Source organism: Colossoma macropomum, unplaced genomic scaffold (assembly GCF_904425465.1).
Source record: "Colossoma macropomum unplaced genomic scaffold, Colossoma_macropomum, whole genome shotgun sequence".
Lineage (NCBI taxonomy): Eukaryota > Metazoa > Chordata > Actinopteri > Characiformes > Serrasalmidae > Colossoma > Colossoma macropomum.
Genome location: NW_023494786.1, coordinates 20,849,312 through 20,876,775, shown reverse-complemented (window position 1 = coordinate 20,876,775; position 27,464 = coordinate 20,849,312). Strand labels below are relative to the sequence as shown.

Here is a 27,464-nt window from a genome sequence, read left to right as displayed (position 1 = left end):
CCGGAGAAGCATTAGGCTGCTAGCGCGCTCGCTTCCTGTCATGACTGGCCTAACCCCCACCCTGAGAGGGTGTGGTAGAAGGGCTGCTGGTTGATGTGTGGATGGAGGTGTTCTCTCACCTTTGCCCCTTTGCAACCCTGGGTGTGCTGTTTCAGTGCTTATGAGGCTATGTAAACTGTAACTATGTGTCTTTATTGCACTGCTAGCGTGCTCTCATTAGCTCATCGTGATGAATGGGTCCTGCTGCTGCTGCGCTTGGCAAAGTGACCCTGAGAGATGTGCAGAAAAACGACTTCTGCAGGCCCATTTTTAACACCTAAATAAACCCATTTGCTTCAATTAACACTGTGCTTAGTTTTAACAATGCCCTAAGACAAAGTGGATCAGACAGTACATTTTGGTAATTGTGATTATTTTATGACCTTTTGGCAAAGATTTTAACAACTGTTGTAAATGAGTGCAGTGTTGCTAAAATTCAATATCACAGTATTTTCCAGGTACAGTACTACGAAAGACCATTTCCAATTTCCAGTCGAAACAGCCATTAAGTACAAGTTTTTCAAGAGATATTTCTGAGGAGATTAGAGATACAATAATCCACTTGCATAAAGAAGGGGAAATGCAAAGGACAATATGTGAAAAAATAGGAGATTCCAAGACTAGAGTTCAAAAATCATTCAAGGTGAAGGTATAGAGAAATCAGAACTCCTAACAACTGTGCAAGAGCTGGTAGACCACCAAAATTGACACCATTACATAAACTGTACTTAAAGCTTTCATCTTTGAGAGAGAGGAGAAAATCAAGCTCCGCTCTTGCTGTAGATCTTAAGAAAACCAAGTTTTCTGTCCATCCTTCCACTGTGAGAAGATAACTCCATGCTATGAGTCTGAAAGGATGTGTATTACTGAAAAAAAGGAAACAGACAAAGAAAAAAAAGAAAATTTGCAAATCACACAAAGAAGTTATGATTGTGTTTTCAGAACAATGGACCGGCCACCCTAGAGTGCAGACATCAACATCACTGAATGTGTTTGGTTTTACTTGGATCTCAAAAAGCAGAAAATGCAACCAACTTCTAAGACTGAACTTTGGAGGTGTGGAAAAATATCTCTGCAGATTTCTTTGAAAAACTGAAGTATGTCTCCTGAAAAGTATGGAACCTGTAATAAAGGAAAAGCGTGAACACAAATACTGGGAAAAAAACAAACAAACCAAAAAAAAAAACAAATATATGTTTGGGTTTTTCATTTCATTTGTTTGGCTTCTGTGTAATTGTCTGTTAAATATTTTGCTATGTTTTTTTTTTCCCCTGATGTAAAAAATAATAATGACTCAATGGCTTTTTTGACTTAAAGTTATATAAATGAAGGGGAGTGTCTTCGCACCTGATTTTCACACAGTACTGTATATCACATTATCAGATTATATTTAATTTGGGATAAATAAAATATGGTCCCTGATATGGTTTCTGAGTACTGTACTCATATAGAATGTCTTACAAACCTTATCTTATTGAAACAAATTACACCAAAGGGAATCTTACATAGTATATTTCTACCAACATAGAAACAGGGACACCACTAATTAATGGAATCGGTATATAATGTTATCTTTCAAGACCACTAAAACTAAAAATCAGTACTGACTGACACCACTACTGGTTTACTAATATTGATGATATTTTGCAGGACTAAACAGGCCTGGATATTCTTTTATGTTTCAGTGGTTTGAAATAAAGAATGATCTAACAGTCCACTATAGTGTCGTGTACCACACAACACACAATTTTCTCTAGAATGGGGCATTTCACATCAAACCACTCTTTTACAGAAATTCTGAAAAATCAGTGGAATGGCCCTTTAACTGTGTACTATCAAAATACATTTCCAAATGCAGGGTGTTGTTTATTGCACCAAGTTTGAGTCTAGAGGTGATTTTCCTACTGCAGTACTACCCTGCACTAACACAAAGCCTCATTACAGAAAAGGTCTACAGTCTGTTCTACTGTGACCTACAAATATGTTTTGTTTTCAGTCTGTAATTTAATATTCTTCTCATCTCAAACTGTTCTTCATTTACACAGTGAGCTATAGTGCTGTGAGGCCCTTAAGCATTAATTCAGTCCACTGATTCGTCTCATGATATACAGAAAAGCCTCCAGCAGAGCTGAAATTGAGAATACATATCCTACATTTCCATTTACAGTAAATAAGAGGAATCCAAACCTATTTCAGTCTCCTAATAGGGTTCTGTATTATTCATCCTCTCTCCTTGTTCTCTTTTCTTTTTTGTGCTTTGTAGTTGGTTGTTACTCGGAAATGGGAAATTTTGCATATCCCTTGGTAGAAATGCTATTGACAGTATTCATTATTGCTTCCGGTGAATTTATGGTGATAAAGCCGGGGAGGGAGCAGTGGTGCTTCTCCGGTTTGACTATGCATCGTCTTTTAACAAAGCCAGTCTTCTTATTCTGGATTGTGTCTAAGATGTATCATGCACAGAAGCACCAACCCCGGGTTAACAAAGATGCTTTTTCGCTGGGTAGAACATATGCTTACATATGGAAGACATGCTTACACAAATATTGCATAAATTGTATTTTCACTTTTACTGAAAAAAAAACAAAAAACTGAGGGGCATGACTAAATAACTAAATACATTTGCATACACATTTCTAGCAATGTTTTTGTGCAATAAAAGCCACTAGAGCTGGATGTGCTAGTGCGGCTTTGTCCTTGCACATATCTTCAGCGGTTGAAAAAGACAAGTGGGCTGTTTGGGTGAAAAGCCAAACAAGACAAAGTATCTACTCTTTACACCTACACATGCTTCTCCCCTGTATAGCATGTTGAGGCAATGAACATACAAAGAGATAGACTCACAGGGTGAAAATAGCTCTGTGAGATAACGGCAGGTTCAGTAGAAGTAGCATTATTGACTATTAGCTCGTATGGACTGTAACTGAAATATGAGCAAACACGCAAGGCTCTCCAATTCATAAAACAGGTACATCTCAGTTAGACTAATATGAAAACATACAAGCAGTAAACGACTTTGAGGTTTTAAAGGTTGCAGCCCAGCTGAGTAGAATGTTCAGTCATGTGCAAATGTGTACACGCTTTAAAAAGCTATTCAAATGCTGACCTGATTATATTCAAATCAGTTCTCCAAACTCAAATGATTCCAACTCATACAAACTCAGTTGCACCCTGAAGTGCTAACACATATGGTACTGTGCAAAAGTCAGAGACCACCCTTCATTCATTTATTTTCTAATCAAATCTACCATTAAGTGCAAGTTATTCTATGTTTTCCAAGAGATATTTCTGATGAGATTAGATATAAAATAATCCCTTTACATATTGAAGGTCAAAGTCAAAGGAAAAATAAGTGGGGAAAAAAAGAGTTTCCAAAACTTCAGTTCAAAACAATACTACAAAATACAGAAAAAATGAGGCCTGGTAGACCACCAAGATCAGCATCAGATAATCAGCATTTCAACTTTCAACTTTCATCGTTGAGAGAGAGGAGAAAATAAAGAATGCACGGGTGTTTCTACGGATCTGAAATTATGTGTAGCTGTAGAAGCTGTTATTGAGAAAAGGATATAGACAAAAAAGACCAAAATTTGCAAATCAAACCAAGAAGCTGCTGGTGTTCTCAGAACAATGGACTGACCACCCCAGATTCCAGACCTCAACATCACTGAATATGTTTGAGATTACTTGGGTTGTGAGGAACAGAAAATGCAACCAACTTCTGAGACTGAACTTTGTAGGTGTGGAAAAATGTCCCTGCCAATGTCTTTGAAAAACTATAAATAAGTACCCTTTAAAGAATGGAAGCTGTAAAAAGGACAAACAGTGAACACATTAAATACTGAAAAAAATGAAATTTTATTTAGTTGTTGAGGCTTCTGTGTTATTTCTGATTAAATATGTTTTATTTTTCTGATGCTAAACAATGATTAGTTTATACACAAAGGCCATTTTAACTGGAAATTAAATAAATGAAGGGTGGTCTCTCACTTTTGCACCATAGGGTATATTCACATGTGACCTGTATTATAAATGCACTGCCATTCAGACTGAGAGGTCATACTAAGCACTTTTTCAAATTAATTTCTATAACCATAATCATTAGAATCTGCAAATGCTTGTGCATAACATTTCAGACGTGAATACTCTCAGGGGAATATGGTGTGGGTGTCTAATATGTGATTAGATCCTAAAACAAATTACTGTAAGTAATTATTAAAATAAATTCTCCCCATGGGATAGCAATGGCTACGAAGGCAAAATGCATTATTAGCTCAGAATAAACAAGAGTACTTGCCACAGCAAGAGACATAAAGCACAGAGAAACAGTGGAAAACATATCTACAGAGAGACACTGACAAAGGAAACATACGCTGCACATAGCAGGACACAATCACTCTTTCAAGGACGGTATCATGCACACAACAATGACATGGTAACATGCTGGAACTCCCGCGCTCCACTAGTGATAATTTACACAGTTTGGTAGCTCTGGGACTCAAGCCATGCTGCTGAGCTTTCTTATGTACTTTGGTGTGTAAAATACAAGATGAGCTATTTTTGCTAGGAAGAGTCTGGAAAGTGGAAGCAATTACCAGATATATACATTTATATTTATTACTGCTTATTAGTCAAACCATTGAGTTGCCAGTTTATTAGGTAGCCTTGTAACTACAATGATCTGTCATTTTATCAAATACCACCAAATAATGACTATAGCCCCTCTGTCTGTACAATTTGACAGCCACCTGTTGTTGGAAAGGGACCACAATGGGCTGACCAGATATTATTTGGGTGGTGGATCGTTCTCAGCACAGCACTGACAGTGGCTATGTTTACATGCAAAGATTTTTGCCAATCCGATTGAATACAATCCGATTACAGATTCAGACTGAGGTGTTTATATGCACACTCTATTCAACGATTTGATGGAAAATCTTCGTTTACATGCTCACTACAAGTAATCCGATGCAAAATGACGCGCATGCGTGGAGTAGCGTTTAGAGTAAACGTTACCATGACAACGAACATCACGTGAGGTCCAGTCCGCGTGATATGAGTTTCCAGTTGGCGCGCTTGTGTTTTAATTGCTTTAAAATGATGTCAGACGTGCTTCACATGTGCTTATAAAGGAAGCGGCGAGAGGAAGACGTCGTGTTCTGAGACTCATAAGCTGGTCGTCCGTCTTTTAAAGCTCAGAGCATAAACTTCGTCTCCCCTGCAGACCCGTTTCTGCTCCGCCATGCTGAACGGTATAAACTTTCGCCATGACGCGACGCACATGCGCAGAACATACTTACACGTTCCGATTGGAATGTAATCGGATTCAGGCGTTTACATGGCTATTATTCTTCTATTTAACGGATTATTTAGAAGTTTACCCACCTCGTTCAATCGGATAGAAATTGTATTCCGAATGGCCTCAATCGGACTAGTCTATTCCGATTGAGGTGTTTACATGGACGTGTTCTATTCCGATTGAGCTATTAGTCGGATTATTAACGGATTATCAGGCTGCATGTAAACGTGGCTACTGACATGACAGTGGCATGATAATGTGTGTTGTGTTGGTGCAAGTGTATCAGCCACAGCAGTGTTGTGTACAGTGATGTATACACATTATGGCCATTTTATTAGAAGCATCTACCTTGTTGGTGTACAGTTAAAAAACAAGAAAACCTACAAAAACAAGAGGTGACCCAAACAGGAATTAATAGAACTTTTTGTTTTAGTTGTAGTTCATTTTACACCGCTTGAGAGACAACTGGAACTGTCATACAAACCATCATTGACAATTTTTTATCATTTTATGCCACTCTAAGCATCTAATTTGTCTAATTAGCTACCTCTCCTTATATATTGTTAGATTAAAGTGGAATTCCACTGAGTTTTCAAACTTTCTGCATACTTGAATGGTTAAGATGTAAACAAAGTCATTCCAAGCCATAATCAACATTACATAAAAGAACTCAGAAGATAAATGCAGGTTCACTGGTGGTTCTGGAAAGACATAATGACCTCTGGTTCCCATCATCACCACTATAAAGAAAGCTTCTTTAAAATGCAAAATTTCACATCATACCACTCTGAATGACGTTTACATCTGAATCACAGAATTGTGTAGAATTTTTGAAAACTGGTGGAATTCCTCTTTAACTTTTTGGAACAATGTAAACAGTATAATGTCTAGAATCAGGCAAAGCATACATTAGTTTTCTGCTCTGTTGTGGTATATATTTTGAGCAGGTACAAAAGTACCTTCGATACTGGACCACTGACCAAAGGAAAAAAACATGGTCCCAGTCTTTTTTTGGTGCCAAAGGTTCCCCGTATTTTTGTGCAGCGGAAAATATGCCCTTAGAGGCAATAACTGATCCTTGATGGGTAACAGTTTGTGTTAGCTACTCTTTAGCTCTTCATTAGCAGTCAGTTTCTGACCACAGCACCACTGTCGGCTGGATATATTTCTTGCATCTTTAGGAGTTTCTGATAATATGGCCAATGAGTGTAGTTAAAAGGTTGGTGATGTCAGCAATAAAGTGGCAACTCGGTGTATACATGCATGTAAAATTTTGATGCTCTTACAAAGATGACCAAAACATACCAATTCCTCAATAAAACATATGTTACTCGATCAATAAAGCAATCTTATGTCCATTTCAGATCATGCTATTTGCTTTTCTTTTTCTTCGGCTCAGGCAGTAATAAAGGCACCAATTCTGTGGCAGCGAGTCATCAAAAGGTTTTAAAGGCCTCTCGTGGGTGTGATTGGGATTGAGCACCCTGGTCTTTCCATACATCACCCAGTGCTCCCATGCAAGGCAATGAACCCCAAGCTCATGCTATGAAGAGACTGAGCAACCATCGCTCTGCCGGCCACTCTGCAAACGAACCACACTGCAGCCGCCCTGTCTCGCAATGATGATGTCAGCACTGGAGGAGGGGATATTTACCTGTTGTACCTGGTAAGTCTTTGGCTGTTGACATGGATGCAGACAGAGAAGGGCAGCAAGGGAAGACGGAGGTGAGGAGATCATGAAAAACAACAGTGGCCACATGTATGCACACACACACGCACGCGCACACAAACATACACACGCACATACAAACTCAAGACTCTTAATGAGGACAGTATAGTCGTATGAAAAAGTCTGGGTGCACCTGGTCAGATGACTTGTTTTGCTGAAGTGACAATAAATACAAATCCTCTACAGAAAACACACATCTGCACATTTAAATGCACAACTACTGTTCATTTACTGAATTCAATATATTAGGAAAAAATGTTGCCTGTGCATAAGCTGCTGCACATTTTATATTTTATGTTTTATTTTTTTCAATATGTTAAACTTATCAAATAAATAGAAGTTGTGCACTAAGTTTGTTCCCTGTAGCGGATGTGTGAACTTATTATAATCAACAAAACATGTCATTTGACCTGGAGTGTTCAAACATTTGCATACGGCTGTAGATATTACCATGCTTTCAGAAGATCATAGAGCACATAGCAGGCTACCACAATATAGAAGCTAGTGGAACACTGAAGAGCCCTGCTCATTACACTCTTGCCTGCTGATTTGTACTAGAAGGCACTATTGACCCAATTTTTTATCTGTGATGTACAATGTTAACTTGTGACTACATCGGGTGTTAGCATAGTAAGCCTCCTTTTTTAATAAAAAAAATGGACTAAAAAATAGATCTAAACATTGACATGAAACATTTTATCCAATGTATCTGAAAAAATAGAAATGGAACAATATGGTTTTCAGTGTTATTGCATTATCTGTATAATGTCATTGTGTAACTGTTAAAATATACTAAACACATTTAAAAAGCACTGATACACACTGAAATAATCTCACCACAGATATTATATCCATAAACCTGTACCTATTGAATCACTTATGTTTCTTTACAACAACAAAAAATCAACAACAAATATTAATTTGAAATGTTCACCACTCAGCAGTACTACAGTTTACTGTACTGATTACAAGTATGTGGACATGAAATGCAGAAATGCATCAATGTAGAAACATACAATGTAAAAGTGCGGTTACAGTATTTAAATTCTTTAATTATTTGAAAGCTGCTACAGAGTAGCAATTGATAGATATCAGCTATTGTTTGCTGTTTGCTTTTCAAACCCTGTACATCCAGCATTTAAAATGTCTCCTAAATATGGCTATAGATCAGATTGCATGTTATACTGTATATTGCAAGTACAGCCCCTTTTGTTGGGATGCAGTGCAAAATGTAAACAAAAACAGAATCTCTATGTGCAAGGGAAAGGCCGAAAACCTATATTGGCTGGCCATGATCTGCACTAAAAAACATTCACGATTCTGTAGTGGAGATCACTGCATGGGCTCAGGAACACTTCCAAAAACCACTGTCTGTGAAAACAGTTTATCGTTGCATCCACAAAGGCAAGTTAAAACTAAAAAAAAAAAGGAGGCACCGTCTGGCTTGTTATCAGCGCACAGTTGAAAAGCCAGCATCCGTGATGGGATGGAGTGCATTGGTGCACATGACATGGGTGACTTCAACATTTGTGAAGACACCATTAATGCTGAACGATATATACAGGTATCGGAGCAACAAATGCTGCCATCCAGGGAAGGCCTTGGTTATTTCAGCAAGACAACGCCAAAGCATATTCTGAAACCATATTCACCTACTGAAAACATTTGGTGCAGTAGGAAATAAAAATATGACAAAGGAGACCCCGAACTGTTGAGCAGCTGAAATCCTACATCAAGCAAGAACAGGTAAACATTTCACTTTCAGAACTACAGCAGTTGGTCTCCTCAGTTCCCAAACAACTTACAGAGTGTTGTTAAAAGAAGAGGTGATGAAACACAGTGGTGAACATGCCCCCGTCCCAACTTTTTTGAAATGTATTGCTGGCATCAACTTTAAAATGGGCATTTATTTGTCAAAGAACAAAAACAGTTCTCAGTTTCAATATTTGATATGTTGTCTTTGTATTTTGCATATAGGGGTTAAATGATTTGTACATCAATGAATTCAGTTTTTATTTACATTTTGCAAAGCGTCCCAACTTTTTTGGAAATAGAGTTGTATAATGCAATTTTTCCTATTTTAATATACCAAAAACAGTCATAATTAATTTTTTCATGACCAGTTTCCAACATTGTTTTATCCCATTTGGGATAAAAAGAACTAAACTGGCTGTTTTTTTTACTGTGCCATTAAAGCTGATATATGTCAATGACCTCAGTTCTGACTCATTGCTTGTATTGTGCCTCAAAAAGCAGTCCCAGCTGAAACACTACGTAAGACAAGGAACTTCAGTGTGAATGGGTGGAGCTTAAATGCTGTATGATAAATAGGTGGATAAAATGATAAAAATATGTTAATTTTTGTGGCATCACAAAAACAATTGCTGCTTTGTTTCTATATTCGGACTGTAAGGACTGTGAAACGAATGGTTAAAACTTTAACAGTGCTTACATGCTGTATCAAAATCTAAAGTGAGGAAAGTTTAGTTCTTCATGATTAAAACTAGCTTTTATCTTTTAACCTCTGACCGACAACAAGAATTTTAGCCATCGTTAGCTTTTACCTCGGGACAGTGGCACTAAAAACCTTTTAGTCCAATTTGTTCAATCAAAAAAAAAAGGTGTGATGTTAAAAGGCTGCGGTGATGAAAAGCGTCAGCAGACAGAGAGACAGACAGTGTGTATGTGTGTGCGTGCGAGAGAGAGAGAGAAAGAGAGAGAGAAATGAGAGAGCACATCCCTGCAGTGATTCAAACACAATGCGCCTGATCCAGGCCCGTTTGCGCTGCAGGCTGTGTGTCTCTCCTGAGGCTTCAAATCCACACTTGTCGTTTGATTTGAAACCTCTCAGCCTCAGCTCTACATCAGCATGCACTCCCCAATGCATGAGTTTACTAAAACAGTAATATTCACTCTCTCTCTCTCTCTCCTCCCAGAGAGGGATCCGTGCCCAGCTCCTTCATTAGTAATAAGAACGGATGTAAGCAAGCTTCCTGGGCTCGCACTTCAAACGAAAGCCTGTTAAGATCACTCTCAGTGGGGTGTAGTCCTCCAGTGCTCTTCCTTGCCATTCCCTCCACATTGATTACTAATACATAATTAGCTCTCTAAATATCTGGGACTTGGAAAAAAAAAGGAAAAATCCTTCATTTCAAGAGAAAATTTCATTTTTATTTGGTGTGAAAATCCTTTTTGGGTTAAATGTTTTTTTCCAGCCAAAAAGTCTGGCAGCAAGCGTGTGTTTTTTAAAAGAAGACAATTTTATGGCTGTTTGCATGGTTTTCTGGGCAAATAAACAAAACTCTTTTTAGGCTCTCTCCACAGTCTAATTAGAAGAGGTTTGTAGAGCAACCGAGCACATACTGATTGAGGAAAGCAAGTGATAAATATTTTACGGTGGAATGCAACTGTTGCTCCATGTTCTTCCCCAGGGATAGTAAACGCTGATGCTGACTTAAAAGTTGGAGAAGAGTCTGAGGTGTAGAGAAGCCACAGGGAGATTAGTCTGGGCAGGCTCACTGCAGTGTGCGACACACAGTAAGATCTCTTCTGTATGGCAACACACAAACAGCGCTGAGCCATTGGTACGCACCTGCTCATGCGGCTAATGAAGCAGCATGCTGTATTTTTCATATCCCACATATTCAGCATGCTATATCTTTCAGCTGTTGCCCTCTGGGAGGCGCTATAGATCTCTGCCAACCAAGACAATGTGATTCAAAACAGTTTCTTTCCCACTGCGATGCAAAACATTTTCCCAGTCTAAATCTCCTGTCTTCTCTGGACTTACAGAAATGCACACCTGTGTATGTTACTGAGAAAGGCTACAGGGTCATAGGGCTTTATTTTCTATTCACCCAGGGGGTTAATGTGGATTTTATGTGAACGTCCAGAAACTGTGCTTAGGATTCAGTAGACATTGCCTGTAGAGTTTCACAAAATTCATAGCGAAACACAATGTGATAGCAAACAAAACAGGAAGAGTTTTAAAAAAATGAATAGAAATTACATTTTTCAGACAATAAATCAAAAATGTCATTACACAAAGTAACACATAATTCATGTTCAAATTTGCAGAATTTGGTGTCAGCGCTGTCGCCTCACAGCAAGAAGGGCCTGGGTTCTGGGCCGGGTGACCAGGGTCATTTCTGTGTGGAGTTTGCATGTTCTCCCCGTGTCTGCGTGGGTTTCCTCCGGGTACTCCGGTTTCCTCCCACAGTCCAAAAACATGCAGTCAGGCCAATTGGACATGCTGAATTGCCCCTAGGTGTGAGTGAGTGTGTGAATGTGTATGTCTGTCTGTCTGCCCTGCGATGGACTGGCGACCTGTCCAGGGTGTATCCTGCCTTCTGCCCAATGACAGCTGGGATAGGCTCCAGCACCCCACCACGACCCAGAAGGATAAACGGTTTAGATGATGGATGGATGGATGGATGGATGGTGTCAATATCAACCATGAAAGTGCCCTGTTATTAGTATGCTTTATACATTTGTAGCTATGAGGCCTCCAGATCCATTAGAGTCCATGTCCAGAGACAGTAACCACTATATTCGTGTAAATGTACAAATTCACTGATACTCATATAGTACATTTTCAATGTTAAAATCATTAACAACAACCCATTTTTGTGTTCCTACTCATGGACATGCTAATTACTATTTTATCAAAAACTTTATCAATACTTTTTTTTTTTTTAAAGTTAATCAGCTAAACAGTCTCTCAATCAGTTAAATACACATGTAAACCTAGTCAAGTCAGAGAGAGAGTAAAAGAGTGCAGAGTCAGGCTGTGTTCAGCAATGATCTGGCAGAACAGAAAGTCTCTAGCTTCTTGTATGATAATATTTGCTAATGCGTCCTCATGACTCAACTGTTGTGTTGTTTGAGTACATATTTAAGGCACACAGAAATTAAACTCTCATCTGATGATGTGGTAATAAGAGCACCACATTTTTGGTATTTGTGGAAAAAGAAGCTTTTTGATGGCTTGCCTTGTTTCTCACATGTAGTGATATCTGTTTTGTTTTTTTGCCAAATTATTGATGATTAAGGGAAAAACCCTATTAGACTAGATTTTCTGAACCCCAGCCTTATATGGCCATGTACTTCCAGAGACCAGAGATTTAGATTGGGCATTTGAATTCCATCTGATAATTTTTTTATTCATACCTTGATCTACTGCTTCGTGTTTCCTGTCTAGTCATGCACTTACATGTCTAGACAGGAAACAAGAAGTAGCAGATCAAGGTATGAATAAAAAATTGCTGTGGTTAAATAAGTAATGTTGGTCTTTATTCTATTGTAATTAATGTATTGTCTTAATTATGTTGTTCTCTGTCAGAACTATGTTTAGTAAGAGTTGGACCAACAGTGAATTCCACCAGCTTGGCTGTCTGAATCTATGAATCTGAATCTAATAGAGCAGTTACATTACAATGAACAATAAAAACTAAAATCTATTTTGTATACATGAAACTTATTAATAAGAGAAGTCCAGAGTTGCTATTGCCATTTGACTATACATTTGATTTCAATTACACAAGTTATTACATAGTGTGTTATATAATTAAATATTAAATTTACATTTCATTTACATTCTATATTCACAGGCTTGGCAGGATCTTTTTTTTTTTGACAAACATTGCAAACACGTGAAGAATGTTTCCCTCTAGCAAAACAAGACTATATGCATAACTTTTCATCAAATTCAAATGAGAAAATCTATTGAAAGTTTAGAATCTGTACTTTCTCATATGAGCAAGTAATAATTAATCTAAAAGTAAGGAGAAGTGGCCTAAGCGGGTTCAATATGCAGTTTTTAGGCCAGTAGTGAATGTTCCTGAGCTCAGACAGGTTTAAAAACAAAACTGTAAATGTATAGCCATATGTCAATGTTCTGTTTGATGATGAACAAATAACTGTACATGATATGTACTTGCATGGTACACTCTCGGAAAAAAGGTACCAAACTGTCACTGGGGTGGTACTCTTCTTCAGTACCTTTAGTAAGGGAACATAACTGACTCCACACACCCTCTCTGGTCTCTAGCCTTTTTATTTTATTGGTCTGTTTTGGAACGTCAGGTTATGAAAATGTGTTCTAAACTCTTTCAACATACCCATTTAGACCCTAAAACAAGTGTTGTATGTTTTCAGGTACATTTACATTCTTTGTAACTTAATGAATGAAAAACATACCTGAACAGTACCTTTTTTTCTGACATTGTATAATAAAACCTATAATCTGTCCTAAAAGCACATTTATCAGATCCGGACATGCAGAGTGTGGAAAAAAGAGCAAACAACAGTTAACAGGTGATGTACTCTATTGATTGCTACCACTAATAAGGCATTACAGAAAATGAAACAATTTCAAATACAGACTACAATATTGACCATCTGAGAGAAAGCAAAGTGGGTTAAAAGGCATCCTCAGAATAGCCTAATCAGATGATACATTATACCATATTACTTTTTGTTCAGTACTCTAAGACCCAATTTCTGTTCTCTGATTAAAGCAGGTAACTGGCACAAATGTAGCCAGAAGGACTGAAGGAGGGGAGAGAACTCTGAGAACATGGGTTGGAGGTTTGGGTGGCCTAGGGTGGAACAGAGATAGAAGTGTAGAACAGGGAGGAGATGGGGTGGTGGTGGGGTGCAAAAACTTTGTTAATGGAAATGGATTGTGGAGATGGGAAATTTATAGAGAATTAGATTGGAAGGATGAAGAGCTTCAGGCATGCACCACCTTCTAAACTTCAGTTATTTCATAAAGCTACAGTATAACTGAGATGTGCAGTTATTTGAAAGGCACTGTATTTTACAGTATTTCAACTCTGTGTAGTAATTTACTGCCAACTGAGATGCATTACCATTACAGTTTAGATGTAAAAATACAGGAGAACTTCAAAAAAGTAAGTTATTAGGCTGCCTTAAAATTTTGAACTGAACTTCTAATAAGTGAACATAACAAGAATCTGTCTTATGCTCTGTAAACTTATTTGAAGTTCAACTGATTTAACTTTTTAAGGCAAAAGTTAAAACAATTTTTTATAGCCTATAGGAGCAAAATGCTACATATCACAGTACATATTCACAGCATACAGTTCTTGTTTTATTGTTACTGAAATAATGTTAGTACTAGCAGCTATCAATTTACTGGAATTTTAGTTGAGTATTTTAGTGTATATTTCAAAATGTTTTAGACAGACACATACTGTATTGAGTTAATAAAAATAAGGTTTATACTGTCAATGTCAGAACAAAACCTTGTATCTTCAAAATGCTAATTTTACAGGTAAAGGAGAAAACTTTTCCATTTTTTAATGTAAGTTAATATAAGAAGATTTCTTTAGTAATATTAGACCATTTCTATTGCACCATTCTTCATTTTGGCTACATTCACATTGCTCAGTCCTGATTTTTTGCTCAGATCAAATCTTTCTAACTCATTTACATTCAAGTAGGTAAGTGACCCAGATCTGTCATTAATGTGAATGAAACTGCATCCTGAAACGACTCACATGTGCACGTCCTAAACAATAATGGCACATGAACAAACCATGTTCGTAATGAACAGCAAACAAACCAACCAGCAGAACAAGCCTTCATCCCCAAAATAATTGGCTCTGAACCCCTCTCAGCTGCTCATTATGAAAGTAAGACAAAGGCGGAAAAGGGTCAGATACCTTGCTTTTGTGTTGTTTACTGGCACTGACACTGCTGTCACATTAACACTGCATGAGCAGTGAAAAAACACAGCAATTCTGATCTTAAGACCAAATTGGACATGCATCTGATCTAGGACCACATATGAAAAGATCAGATTTGTGTGTTCACACAGCTCTGAAAACACCAGATATGTGACTAGATTTGTGGCACTTCAACCTGGTAACATGACAAATTATAAGGAGCAGCTGCCATTTTCAAATCATGTTAAAAAAACAAAAACAAAATAGTGATAAGTTTTGTTCAGATAGTGGTGATATATTGCTTTAAAGTACGATTTCAGTTATTTCAGTATATGATTTCCTTCATCCACTCCCTGTTCCAGTGCCAGTGTGCATGGCCTGGTCGTAATGTTCACCTACCAGTGGATACTTTAATGAATGCAAGTGACGAAGCTAAATGGAGATGAATAGTGCCTGGGTGACTTCAGCTGACATTTATTGCCTCCTGGCAGTCACGCCATTAGCAAATTAGCTTCATTCAAGGGCCGGGCTGGACGACTCCAATAGAGAGAGAGAGAACTTGATAAATATCACTGGGGCGCAGCGAGACATTCAGATGAATTAGAAGCAAAGGTAATGAGCAATGTGAACAAGGGTCTCTCTCTCTCTCTCTCTCTCTCTGTCTCTGTGTTGCTGAGAGGAGAGTATACACCATGATGTGTTTTGTTGATGTGTGATGAAGGCAAGGAGGAATTATTTTAAGTTTTACAGATCACTGCAATGTCAGAACGTTCATGGGCATGCTGTTCTCAATTAGTGAAAATAACCTTTTGGTATGCCTTTGGCTAGATTTAGCAACAAAGGTCGTTCTTTCTTGTCTGTGCTATACCTTTTAACTGTCTTATGCCATACATTTTGCTGCTGCCAGAGTTTGTTCACTGTCAAACTGATATATTTTTCCTTAAGACGTTCCATCAAAAGAGTAAAACATTAGATAGTTCATAATGTGGTATCATCATTCAAGGTTGAACAGTAGATATGCAATAACTTGAAACATTTCATCAGCTTTGGCATTTTTAAACCTCATGCTGGGTGAATATGCCTCTTAAATATTATGAGAGAGGAATAGCCTGAGGTTTTGCCTCTCTGAAACAGAAAAGAGAAATATGCGAGGCTAAAAAGCTAAAAACAGTGCTAATTTAGCCTAATGTCTAGCCTAGTTTCAGACTATTGAGGCAGGAACAGCTTATACTGCCATTTGGCAGATCCTCCAGCTATTGCCTTCTATTTTGCAGCTAACTGTTCAAAGAACAACAAGCAAGCGAGAGAAAATCACACGACGCAATTGACTTCACAGAGAATAATCACCTTTGGGAAGAAAGATGGAATCAAAAGAGCAGTAAATGTCTTAAGTCCATGGAGCACAGGCAAATTACAAGTCATTGTTTCATCTTTATACGAGCCTGCACAATCTGTGGCCTCCAACAGACTGACCCTGGTCTGTTCTGGGCTGATGAAAATCCACGCTTCTGAATCTATTTCCACGTCTCATATTCCGCACCTACTTTCCAGTTTTATCTTGACAAATGTTATCTGTGTTTGTAGTGAAGCCTTAATTACATGTTCTCTCGCCACACTTTCTGCATCAGAGGATCAACTTATCTCTCCTCCAGCTTTGGTTTCAAACTCACCATTAAATACTGCAACCAACAGCACTTTTCCCCTGTTTCCTTGTAACACACAAAAATAAAGGTAAACTGGGCCACGATGAGTTATGGGTGTGGGTAGATGTTTGTGTGTGCGCGTGTGCCCATATTTGTGCTTGTGTCTTCAGTGGTTGATTGAAAGACTGAGGTATACAACAGAATAATAACAGCTCTGTAAGCCACCATTAGTAGCTTAAACAGTATGAAAATAACTCACCATATACAAACAGCACATATTCATCGCTGTTGGTCCCAATATGGTTGCTGGCCTCGCATCGATATGTGCCATTGTCTGTTTTGTTGAGGGTTGTGATGATTAATTCTCTGCCCTCCACGATCATTCGTTCAACATCAGGAAGTTCTCCGCCGTCTTTTGTCCATAACACTGGCTCAGGCCTGTATATAACAAGCATGTGAACATTTAGCTCCAGCCTTTGCAGCAAACTTCTTTCATGGATAAGAACTTCTTAATAGGTATTTATGTCATTTTTTGTTTGTAGAGATGCACAGATCTAATGTATTGGACAGCTGCACCAATACTGGCCTTTTCCATTCTGTACGTTCAACACTGTTTTTGGGTCATGGTCATATAAAATAACAGCGCATTATCCAGTAGCCTATTTTGTCATACATAATTATTTTTTTTAGTTAAAATGTAACTGTTAGAATGTGATAGTTACAGTCTGATGTTACACAGAAGAATGATCCCCAGCAATTCCATACACTACGATAGACAGATTTTGAATATCAGATCGATACTTGGTATTGGCTGATATCCTGATTTTACATAATTGGTATTGGAAGGAAACAAGTGAGAATGGAGCATGACTAATCATTTAGTAAAATCTTTCATAATATGCTCAACAAAAGTGCAAGTTATGGCTCTGTCAGGTGCCACTTGTTCTCTGAACTCAGCAGGCAGAAAAATCTGAATGGGTTTTCTTTGTCATTTCCACAGACTGTGAAGAAACACCCCGAATTTTAATGAAGGGACAAATAGGTAGGCCTATTTTCTATTTACAGTACAGTTTGAAAGTCATAGACCAGCCTTCAGTTATTTAATTTCTATTTATAACAGCCATTTTGTGTCAGTTATTAATTTTCCAGGAGATATTTCTGAGGAGATTAGATGTAAAATAATCCACTTGCATAAGGATTGAGAGTCAAAGGAAGATCAGTGAGAAAAAAAACAGCAGTTCTCAAAAATGGAGTTGAAAAATTATCACAATTTTTAATGGAGCTCCCTCAAAACACCCGGTAGACCACCAGACTGTCACCATCAGATAAACAGGACCTAAAGCTTTCATCTTTGAGAGAAATAACATAGAAATAGACTGTTTAGACCTCAACATCACTGAATGTGTTTGGGATTACCTGAATTATTAGAAGCAGAAAATGCAACCAACTTCTAAGACTGAACTTTGGAAGTGTGTAAAAATATCCCTGCAGATTTATTTGAAAAACTGAAAGCAAGTCTCCTGAAAAGAACGAAAGCTGTAATAGACAAAGTGTGGATGCACTGAAAAATTATATTATATTTAGTTGTTGAGGTTTCTGTGTAATTTTCTGCCTTTTTTCCTGATGCTGAAAAAATGAATAAGAATGACTGAGAATCTCACTGACCATTTTGACTGGAAATTAAATAAATGAAGCGTGGTCTCTGACTTTTGCTGAGTTCTACGAATTTGTTCTATGAACTGCTGGTGCTGCCGAACATTAAAACTATGGCTAACAGCAGACAGCCCTTATTTCACTTTTCCAATCAGCATCAACCTTCAAAAATGTATGTATTTATGACTTTTTATCTTTGTGTTAAAGGATTGGTTCAATTTCATTACTAAAGCCTCTGCAAAAGTTATAGTCTTCCACTTTATTATCAGTCTGTGGGGGAGCTGTTATTGAACTCCAGCTCGGAAAGGTCACAGAATTCAACTTACCTGCTAACTATGTCTCTCTGTAATTACGTGACACGCTAAAACTTTCCTAAATATCAAGATCTGATTTAGCATTGTAGCTTCCTTTTTAATATAAAACAGTAAAGGTCTCCATTGTTATTTGTGTCTTTTGGCTCTTGTTCCTCTACTTGTTCTACTCCTTAAACTGAAAATTCAGGGTCAACAAATGAATTTCCTCTTAATTAGTGAAAAAGAGGAATTAGCGACTTACAATGGGTTGCCTTTGGATACACACTCCAGTTTGAAGTACTGTCCTTCTTGCGGCACAATTAAAGAGTGTACAATCTCTACTTGAGGTGCATCTGTGGTGAAAATGAGAGGTCAGTTGGTAAACAAGAATATAAATCTAGGCAATTAGGGAAATATAGACCGCAATGTACACCAAGAAGCATAATAGTTCCTTAACTCAGCACTATTGAGATTTTAACAGAATAAAGTGAAGGGCAATTTTCCTCAGAATGTAAGAAGAGAAACCAAAGATGATTCAAGTGTTTCAAACAAAACATCATTTGCCCTGCTAATTTCCATCTGGTGCCACATTTCATCTAATTGCTTTCTTAAGTAAACATGAATAAATCTTCTTTTGCAGCATAATGAACTATGGCACTGTTAAAACTGTTTTTTGGCATGAATTACCCTTTTGCTGCACATCTGAAAGCGTTACTCATCTAAATGCTAAGACTAAGCTCTGGGATGTGGGGGGCTACTTCGAGCTCAGCTGTACACTCAGTTACTCACAGTGGACCTCCAGCACCTCTGTGACTTGGTGAGGAGTTGAATTCAAAGTTATGTGCTCCACGCTGCAGGTGTATGCTGCTCCGTCATCATTTCTGTTTACCCGGAGGTGTACGGTGCTCCTCACTGTGAACGACCGGCCTGTGGCGTTCACCTCCTTCACACCTGCCATAAAAACACAGATGAAAATGCATTAGTTGTCTCATTAGTTTGTCCCAAAGGTCATTAGCAGTCTTTCTTTTGATCCTTAGCTTGGAATCCATATCGATTTCTCTACTGCAGTGATTCCCAATCCTGATCCTGGATTACTACTGGCCAGAATGTTCTAGTGCCTTTCCTTCTCTAACACACTCACTTCAAATGAAGAAGGGCTTATTAGTTGATCTATGCACACTTCACCCACAAATGCGTACTTCTAAAGCAACTGTTGCTACAGAATATTAGCATTAAACTAGTCCAAAAATCTACAAATGTACACTGTATTATTACTATTTTTTCCTGTTACATCTGATCTGTAGATTATCTTTACCCACAAGACACTGTGGCTGGTTACCCAACAAAAGCTGAATAGAATCAGCTAAGGCTGATGCAAAAATAGACCACTGCGTACGAGAGGAACCATTCAAATGAAAACCTGACACAGCTTAAATGCTGCACATGGTGAATGGCCATGGTTGTAATTTAGCTATGACTAACTTAGCTATTATTCTGATTCTGACTGATAGTTACTTAAATCTGCTTTAGTGGATTCATTCGTGACATAGTGGAATATATTACTTATTGGAAATGGAATTATCAAGCAAATCCACTAAGAACACAAATGAAACTGTTCTCTTTGGTCAAAACTTCACTCATGGTGTTCAACAGGAATGCCAAGGCTATCACAATAAACGTCCCATATAATTGTACTTGTAAGTTTATTTCATTTCATTAAAAACTAAAATATTTATAGAACACTCTATGTATTTGTACTACTACTACTACTAATAATAATAATAATATAATAATATAATAACTGTGGTTAAATGAGTGTGTATGTTAAGCTGTTAAAATTCCATCCATCCATCATCTAAACCGCTTATCCTTCTGGGTCGTGGTCGCCAGTCCATCGCAGGGCACTGTTAAAATTCATACTTGGAAAAAAATATGGGACTTTTCTCATATTTGCAATGTTAGGCAACACACACACACACACACACACAAACACACACATATTTTCTAAGCTGCTTATCCTTCTGGGTCACGGGGGAAGCTGGAGCCTCTCCCAACAGTCATTAGGTGGAGGTAGAAAACAAGAGGTAGCCCTGGAGACAGGTCACCAGTCCATCGCAAGCGGACAGACAGACACATACATTCACACACACACACACCTAGGGGCAATTTAGCGTATCCAATTGGCTAGACTTCATGTGGACCGTGGGAGGAAACCGGAGCTGTTAGGCAACACATTAAATGAAAAAACTATGCAGTTAAAATTCATACTCATACAAAAAAATGCCTTACCTACATTGTAGTGCACCCCCCCTGGTCATAACCCCCCCCCCACACACACACACATTGTTTTTGCTTGCAGTCTGCCTTGTTTCGTTCACATACAACAGCATAGTTCAGCAAAGTACCTTATCATTTTAAACTGGAAACTCAACATTATGCTGTGACTCCAAATAAAGTGTGCTACAGTTTCTCATTAGGTCGAATGGGATTTTTGCCAACATTCTGTAAAGGTTGTCCAACCTCACAACAGCTGCTATGTAAGAACATGTTTGTGGGTGGAGCATGGCTGGGTTAATTAGCTGATTAGTCAGATCAGGTGTTTGAGCACAGAACACACACAAACGTGCAGGGAAGGGGGCACTGCACTGCTGGAGACCATTGCTCTACTCCAATATTTCAATTCAGAAGCGCAACAGAGCGGTAACTTTTGCAATTCCACAAACCAACTGGGCCTCGGCCTAATACATTTCGAAGCTCCAGAGGAACATTTCTTATTTCCCTAGTTGAGCTGAAATTTATTCTTAAAGTTAGTGGAAATGAAAGAAAAAAGTTAGTGTAAGTGGAGAAAAAGAAAGCATTATTCAGAGAGCGTAAAGCACCACTGCCAATCCCCTACTCGTCAAGGGGCACTAGAACAGGACAATGATACAGAAGCAGTGTCCTGGGTTTACTCCAGAGACGCTCCTATCCACCAACCATGAAAGCCATGGCTCAGCAAAATCATGAACGGCTGAGCGAAAACAGCACCCTGGAGGATCTCCTCCAAACATTTCACTGCACACAGCACACACACAATACATGCATGGCCTGACCAGCTAATACGGATGAGGATCTCTCTCTCTCTCACTCTCTCTCTCTCACACTCACACACACACACACACACACTAGCTCCCACACCACAAAGGCAAATAAAAATCCCTGCTGTCCTTGAAATTGTCATCCAAAACTTGTCTTTGCCATATAACAAAATATTGATTTTATTGCTGTCTTTTTTTCCTCTACACTCTTGACATCTTTCCCATCTAGATAAGTGTCTGTAAACAAGAGGCGGCCAAGTTTGTCTGTGAGTGGGCAGTTTGCAGCATGGTGGGCACATCTATTGATTCACTGTCATAGAGTTAAAATTTCAGTTGCACTAAAATCACTGGCAGCTTCTCAAAAGCTGTCAATATGATTTTAAATGATAGTTGCATACTTTTGGAATGAATCACTTAATTTATTTAACCAGAAGTGTTGAAGTCTTTAAAGCAGTTTGCAGTTTAGAAATAGAAGGAAGCCCTGCTGAGAGAAGCTTAACGAATTAATGAACTTAAGGACTTAATGAATGGACAGTAAATTCAGCAGCAATTATATAGACATCCTGCTTATTAGAAGAAGGGATTTCATATTTTACTGTTATAAATTAAATATATTTTGTTCCATTATACATGAGCCACATTAAGTTGAACTATAAACTCTTAAAAAATATGGTTCTTCGAGGGTTCTTTAGTAAAGGGAATGGCTCTATTTAGAAGAGTGAGTTCTATACAGAACGACTTCATGCTTCAATGGTTCATGGGATTGATGGGGAATTTCTACCAAAAAAGATTCTGCAATTGTTATGATGTCAAGCTTGTAACAATAAAAAACCCTTTTTGTTGTTCTATAGAACCATTTACATTGAAGTCGTTTTTCAGGCTGCTTTTTGATTGCAGTATAATGCAGGACAGCCCATGTGAACAGAGATCATTTACATATATCAACAATCATTTACATATAGTAACAAAAACAGCCTGTTTAATTCTAAGGGATAAAGCGAGGGTTAATAGAGACTAGAAAACAGTCATGTAAATGTAAATTAAGATTGTTTTTGATATATAATACCACATAAAGGTTTCAATAGGTTTGAACTTACCCCTATTTACAGTGTGAAGAAATGGCAAAAACAGGACAAAAATGTGAAGAATGTTTGTTCTTTCCACAAAAAAAGGCTACATACACAAAATTAGCTTTTAATCACCTTTCTTCTTTTACTTCAACTCCGCTGAGGGTTTATAATCCACTCTTTTGACAGACTTTGATTCTCCTAATCTGAGAAGGTAACTGAAAGCTTTGGTTTTCTTATTCCTATAAAATTGATGTATGATTGTTATTGTCAGTATTGAGGCAGTCAAAGGCTCAGCTCCATCTCTCGCCTCCTTTCTGGATCCCCTCCTCCAACAGTATCATTGCTGTCATTCGAATGCCATCTTTACAAGTCACTGCATCCAACACTACTTTAAGGGATTGACCACTTTTTCAGAACTGTAAAAGTTCTACTGTATAAGGAACTGTTGCTATGAGATTATGCCTTCTATTGAGCTGCATGCATTTATAGAACCTACATCACTGTAACAGATTGTATTTATTCTGCAGTAAAATTAACAAACAGCTAGTCATGATCGTTATTTAAAACAATCCTAAATTTTGATGATGCACTAATTTTATACCATGTTGTTTACTCTACATACTGTGGAGCAACTGTGCAACAGAATGAAACAGAAGTTGTATGTTCACACTCTACCTCCACAACAGACCTCTTTCACACTTTCTATTTTAGGATTATTTCCTCAGAAGTTCTCCAAAATTGTCTTCCATTTTGATATCACCACCCACTTTTATGAGCCAGATCAGATGACAGACGAGAAATAGTCGATGACTTTCTTTTCACAGAGAAAGAAAAGAGATGCCTTGATGACTGATTCCACACAACTATTTTAATTAAGTACAGGCGCATCACCCTGCAGAAATAACTCGTATAATGAGCAAGTTAAAAACAGGCACAGCTGACATTAGAATGCAGCAAAACTGCTTATCTAAACAAGTATTCCTCCCCTTGGGACACAGCCTCTGGGGATCTATCCCAAGATGCATGAAAAGTTTCAAAAACTTGCGTGCATATCCTACATCAGAAGTTTGATAAAGGTCGGCACCTAAGATATCTAACTATGTGTCACAATCTACAGTACTTCAGTTCTCCAAACGTGTGCTTTCTCAATCCCTCTGTGTCCTATATATTCTAGTTGGGCTTTGACGCCAGTCCCACAGAGCAGATCCACTCCTCTACATGAGACCTGATCAGAGAGAGAGTTTCCTTTGAAAAGGATTGAGTGACAGAGAGGCAGGATGGAAAGCGGTGCAGCAGTGCAGTGCTGGCCTTTTACTGCATGCTACGTGAATGCCATCTCTGAGTCAGGGACATTATCTCAGTCTCAGGCCATCAATCACTCTGCTCTACCAGGACAAATGGAAACGTTGCCTGGTGTTAGCCTGCACTCTCAAAAATAAAAGTGCCAAAAAGGGTTCTTTTGGAGCCATGGCACTTTTATGTGTAAGACTGTGCTGAGTGAAATTCCTGGATCCATTCTTAGCTGCTTACATGGCCATCGCTTACAGGCTGCATGAATTTGCCTGTTCTGGTGAAAATAATTCTGATAAACTTTAGATTAATGCTAGCCCTGAAGGGCAGCATCCATAAGGCTACTTGACCTTCATAAGCCTTTCATGACAACTATATACAAATATAGACTTAGACTTATAGGCATATTCCAACAAGTGTCACTTGTCATAACACTTGCTGAGAAGAAATGACATTAAAATACATGTGATATCATGTCATGTAGTCTTATGAATGGTACCCTGCAGTAAAGTGTTACCCGTTTAATGGACCAAAACACTATAATCTACTATAACATGACAGCTCAGCAGCTTAGTGAAATGTCCTGACCATATTTAGTCAGCTTTAAGGTTATATTCTGGATGGATTTGCCTCTTCAGGTGAAAATAATTCCTAAAAACTCTATTAGACTTTAGCGCAATGCACTAAAACACCATCATCTATTGTAACACTACTATTCGCCAGCTTAGGAAATGCCTGGACTATATTTAGCCATCTTTAGGACTGTATTCTGGGTGGTGATGCCTATACAGGTGAAAATAATCCAGACAAACTTTAGTTTATGATAATACTGAAGGGCAGCATTCATAAAAGTACACAACACTTTCTTAAGCCATTCATTACAACTACAAATCAATATAGACTTAGGCTCGTAGGCTTATTCCAACAAGTGTCAGTTGTCAGTTGTCAAATCACTATTATCTGCTGTAACATGACTGTTCAACTGCTTATGAAATGTCTAAACCATATTTAGCCACGTAGGTGTGCTCGTTTCTGACAAAATAATTCCTAACTAGTCTCTTAAACTTTACTGTAGTGCACTAAAATTTTTTGCACTATTCTGTAACATGACTATCATCTCATTTACTGACCCTAAAACTATGAAGTTGACAGCACATATGTCAACCATATTTTCAAAGTAAAGCCTTGAGAAAGTGCTAGACTTATTTTTCATGCATCATTGCTTTGATATTTTCAGGGTTAGGCTAAATGAATTTGTGCAATGCTAAGACAAACAAATAAAACAAAAAGATTTGGTCATTGTTATAACAAAACATTGTTTCTCCAAAATAGTAGCTTTAGAGAAGAAGGAATAAAACATAAACAAAGTACAAGGTTCTGAAATGACCTGCATTCTCACTCTGAGATGCTTCATAAATGTGAACTCTGGAGCATAAGCATAGCAAGTAAGACTTGGATAGCCCAGCGGTCAAACAATTTGGTTGTGAATCGAGAAGTCATGCGTATAATACTAGCTGATAAAATACTGCTACTGCCATTGTGTCCTTAAGCCAGGCACTTAACCCCAAGTTTCTCCAGAGGGACTGTCCATGTAATTGCCATTTGCTGTGGATATGAGCGTCTATTTAATTAATAAATACATAGCGTGCAGTGGCCCTCCAGAACCAAGAGTGAAGAACACTGGTATAAAAATGAAAAAATCAAGGGAAACTGAACTGAGAGCTGAACTGACCTATCCATGCTCCCCCTAAAAATGTAAGCTAGCATAGCAAATGAGGCTTAAGAATGTTGTCAAAACTATGTTCATTCTAATTGTAAAATCAAAAGGCATTCTATGAGAAAACTTGCTTTGCGTTGTCTCAAAATCAACACTAATGGGAAATGGTATAATCACCTTCGGCATTGTGCCTATGACCACAGCACACCAGTGCCATTATCTTATAGTAAAGCAGTCCCTCTGTATTAGCGCACTTTATTTATATTCACTTTGTAATATTGAATTTCTAGTTTCGAAAGGCTACGTTAACACACTGAATTATGTTATCATTGCTGTTTGAAATTAGGCAGGTTGGAAACAACACAATAAATTTGCCACTATGCTAACTGTTGATTAGCTTGATTATTGCTGTCATTGTCCAACCTGGTAACAGTCGCTATGAAAGAATATACTTATGAGCAGAGCACGGATAAGTCAGCTGTTCACGCAGATTTACTTACCCTGCACCTCCTTCTCGTTTCTGAACCATCGAATGTCGGCAGCTGGTTTGCTCCCAGATGTTATGCATGTGAGCGTGACATCCTCTCCCTCCACAGCGGGTCTTGAGAAGCCGATAATTTCTGGTTTCTCTGGTACTCCTGAAAAAATGAATAAATAAATAAATAAGCTCACATATTCTTTCTTTTCTGGCAATACCTCTAAAAGACAGAGCACTGCATAGTCAATTTATTGTGGATCCCCAGATAGAAAGCACTGTACGAAGGCACTGGCACTGAATTATACTTCATCTACTTATGCTAATAATAGCACAGCATTAAAAACGCAGCCTTCACAACCCAAATGGGGGCTCCATCAACCATCATGAAATACACTCCTTCATTTACATCTGGCCCTGCGCTGCCAAAGTGAGGCTTCCATCAGCTGCCCTTAGCTCCATCAGGGCTGGGTTGACCTTACTGCAGCAGATTAATGAGAAAGAGTGTGATCTATGAGAACATTTACCCAGTACTGTGAGAAAGGCCTTGGAGGTCTTGACGGGCATGGTGAAGAGAGAACATGTATACTGTCCCTCATCTGACAGAGTCACCTCGCTGATGCTGATGGTCAGCTCCTTCCAGGAGGCTCGAACCAGCTCGATCCGGTTATCCCTCAATGCTACAACAGACAAACAAACAAACAATAATGAATCATATTGAAAGGGGGCAATGAACGGGCTAGCCACTCTATAAAAACATCCACTGAATTTGTGAACATAAATATGCCATTGAACTGTTCATGCTCTGGAATGCAAAGCCCGTTGCTAGTTTGGAAAAGCTATAGATAATGTTGGCAAAACTCCCATTCAACTGAGCAAGAAATAGTAGTGTCCTAAAGTTAGAGAGCAAATTTAATCACAACAAAATGTAATATGTTGTCAATTTCAAATGATATATATTTTATAGATATGATGTATATTTTATAGATATATTTTGTATGACTGTTGAAGGATTATAATAATTAATCACAATTTATCATGTACTTTTTCTATTTAAAGAGTAGTGCATTTTGTTATGTTTATATAGATTGACACAATAAGCTTTATCAGAATGTACTTATTACTTTCAATTATTAAATGACATTATTTTCATTGTGTGAACGCCAGATTGACATGAACCTGAACATGAAATACATGTAATTTCCATAGAGTGAACATAGCTTCTGTTTTTCACCTCCGACATCCAGTGAGAGCAGTAGTTGCTGCATGTTTTAACCAATGAGTGAATATATCATATGTACAGTCAAGGGTTCCAAGTCCTCTGCGATAGTAGCCTCTCACTCTCATTCATACAGCTTGTGGATTCTTATTACAGTGGAGGCTCTTGAAGGGAACTGGAGCTTTCTACTGTGCTGTTGCTCTTCTTAGTTTGCTGCTTATTGACTTATCAATAGGTCTCATGCAAGCACTGTCCTGTGTAGTCTTTCA

The 27,464-nt window shown here is 38.1% G+C and overlaps 1 protein-coding gene across 3 annotated transcripts in view; it reads right to left on the bottom strand.

Moving 5' to 3' along the window:
* Positions 1 to 27,464, bottom strand: part of cadm2b (cell adhesion molecule 2b) — a 228,500-nt gene that overhangs the window by 6,072 nt on the left and 194,964 nt on the right. For all 3 annotated transcript variants that reach the window (XM_036563482.1, XM_036563501.1, XM_036563492.1), the window contains exons 4-8: positions 26,504 to 26,656; positions 26,002 to 26,139; positions 19,137 to 19,298; positions 18,610 to 18,700; positions 16,661 to 16,839 (exon numbers count right to left, since the gene is read on the bottom strand). In XM_036563482.1, coding sequence (XP_036419375.1) covers positions 16,661 to 16,839; positions 18,610 to 18,700; positions 19,137 to 19,298; positions 26,002 to 26,139; positions 26,504 to 26,656 — 723 coding nt within the window. The remainder of the gene's footprint in view (positions 1 to 16,660; positions 16,840 to 18,609; positions 18,701 to 19,136; positions 19,299 to 26,001; positions 26,140 to 26,503; positions 26,657 to 27,464) is intronic.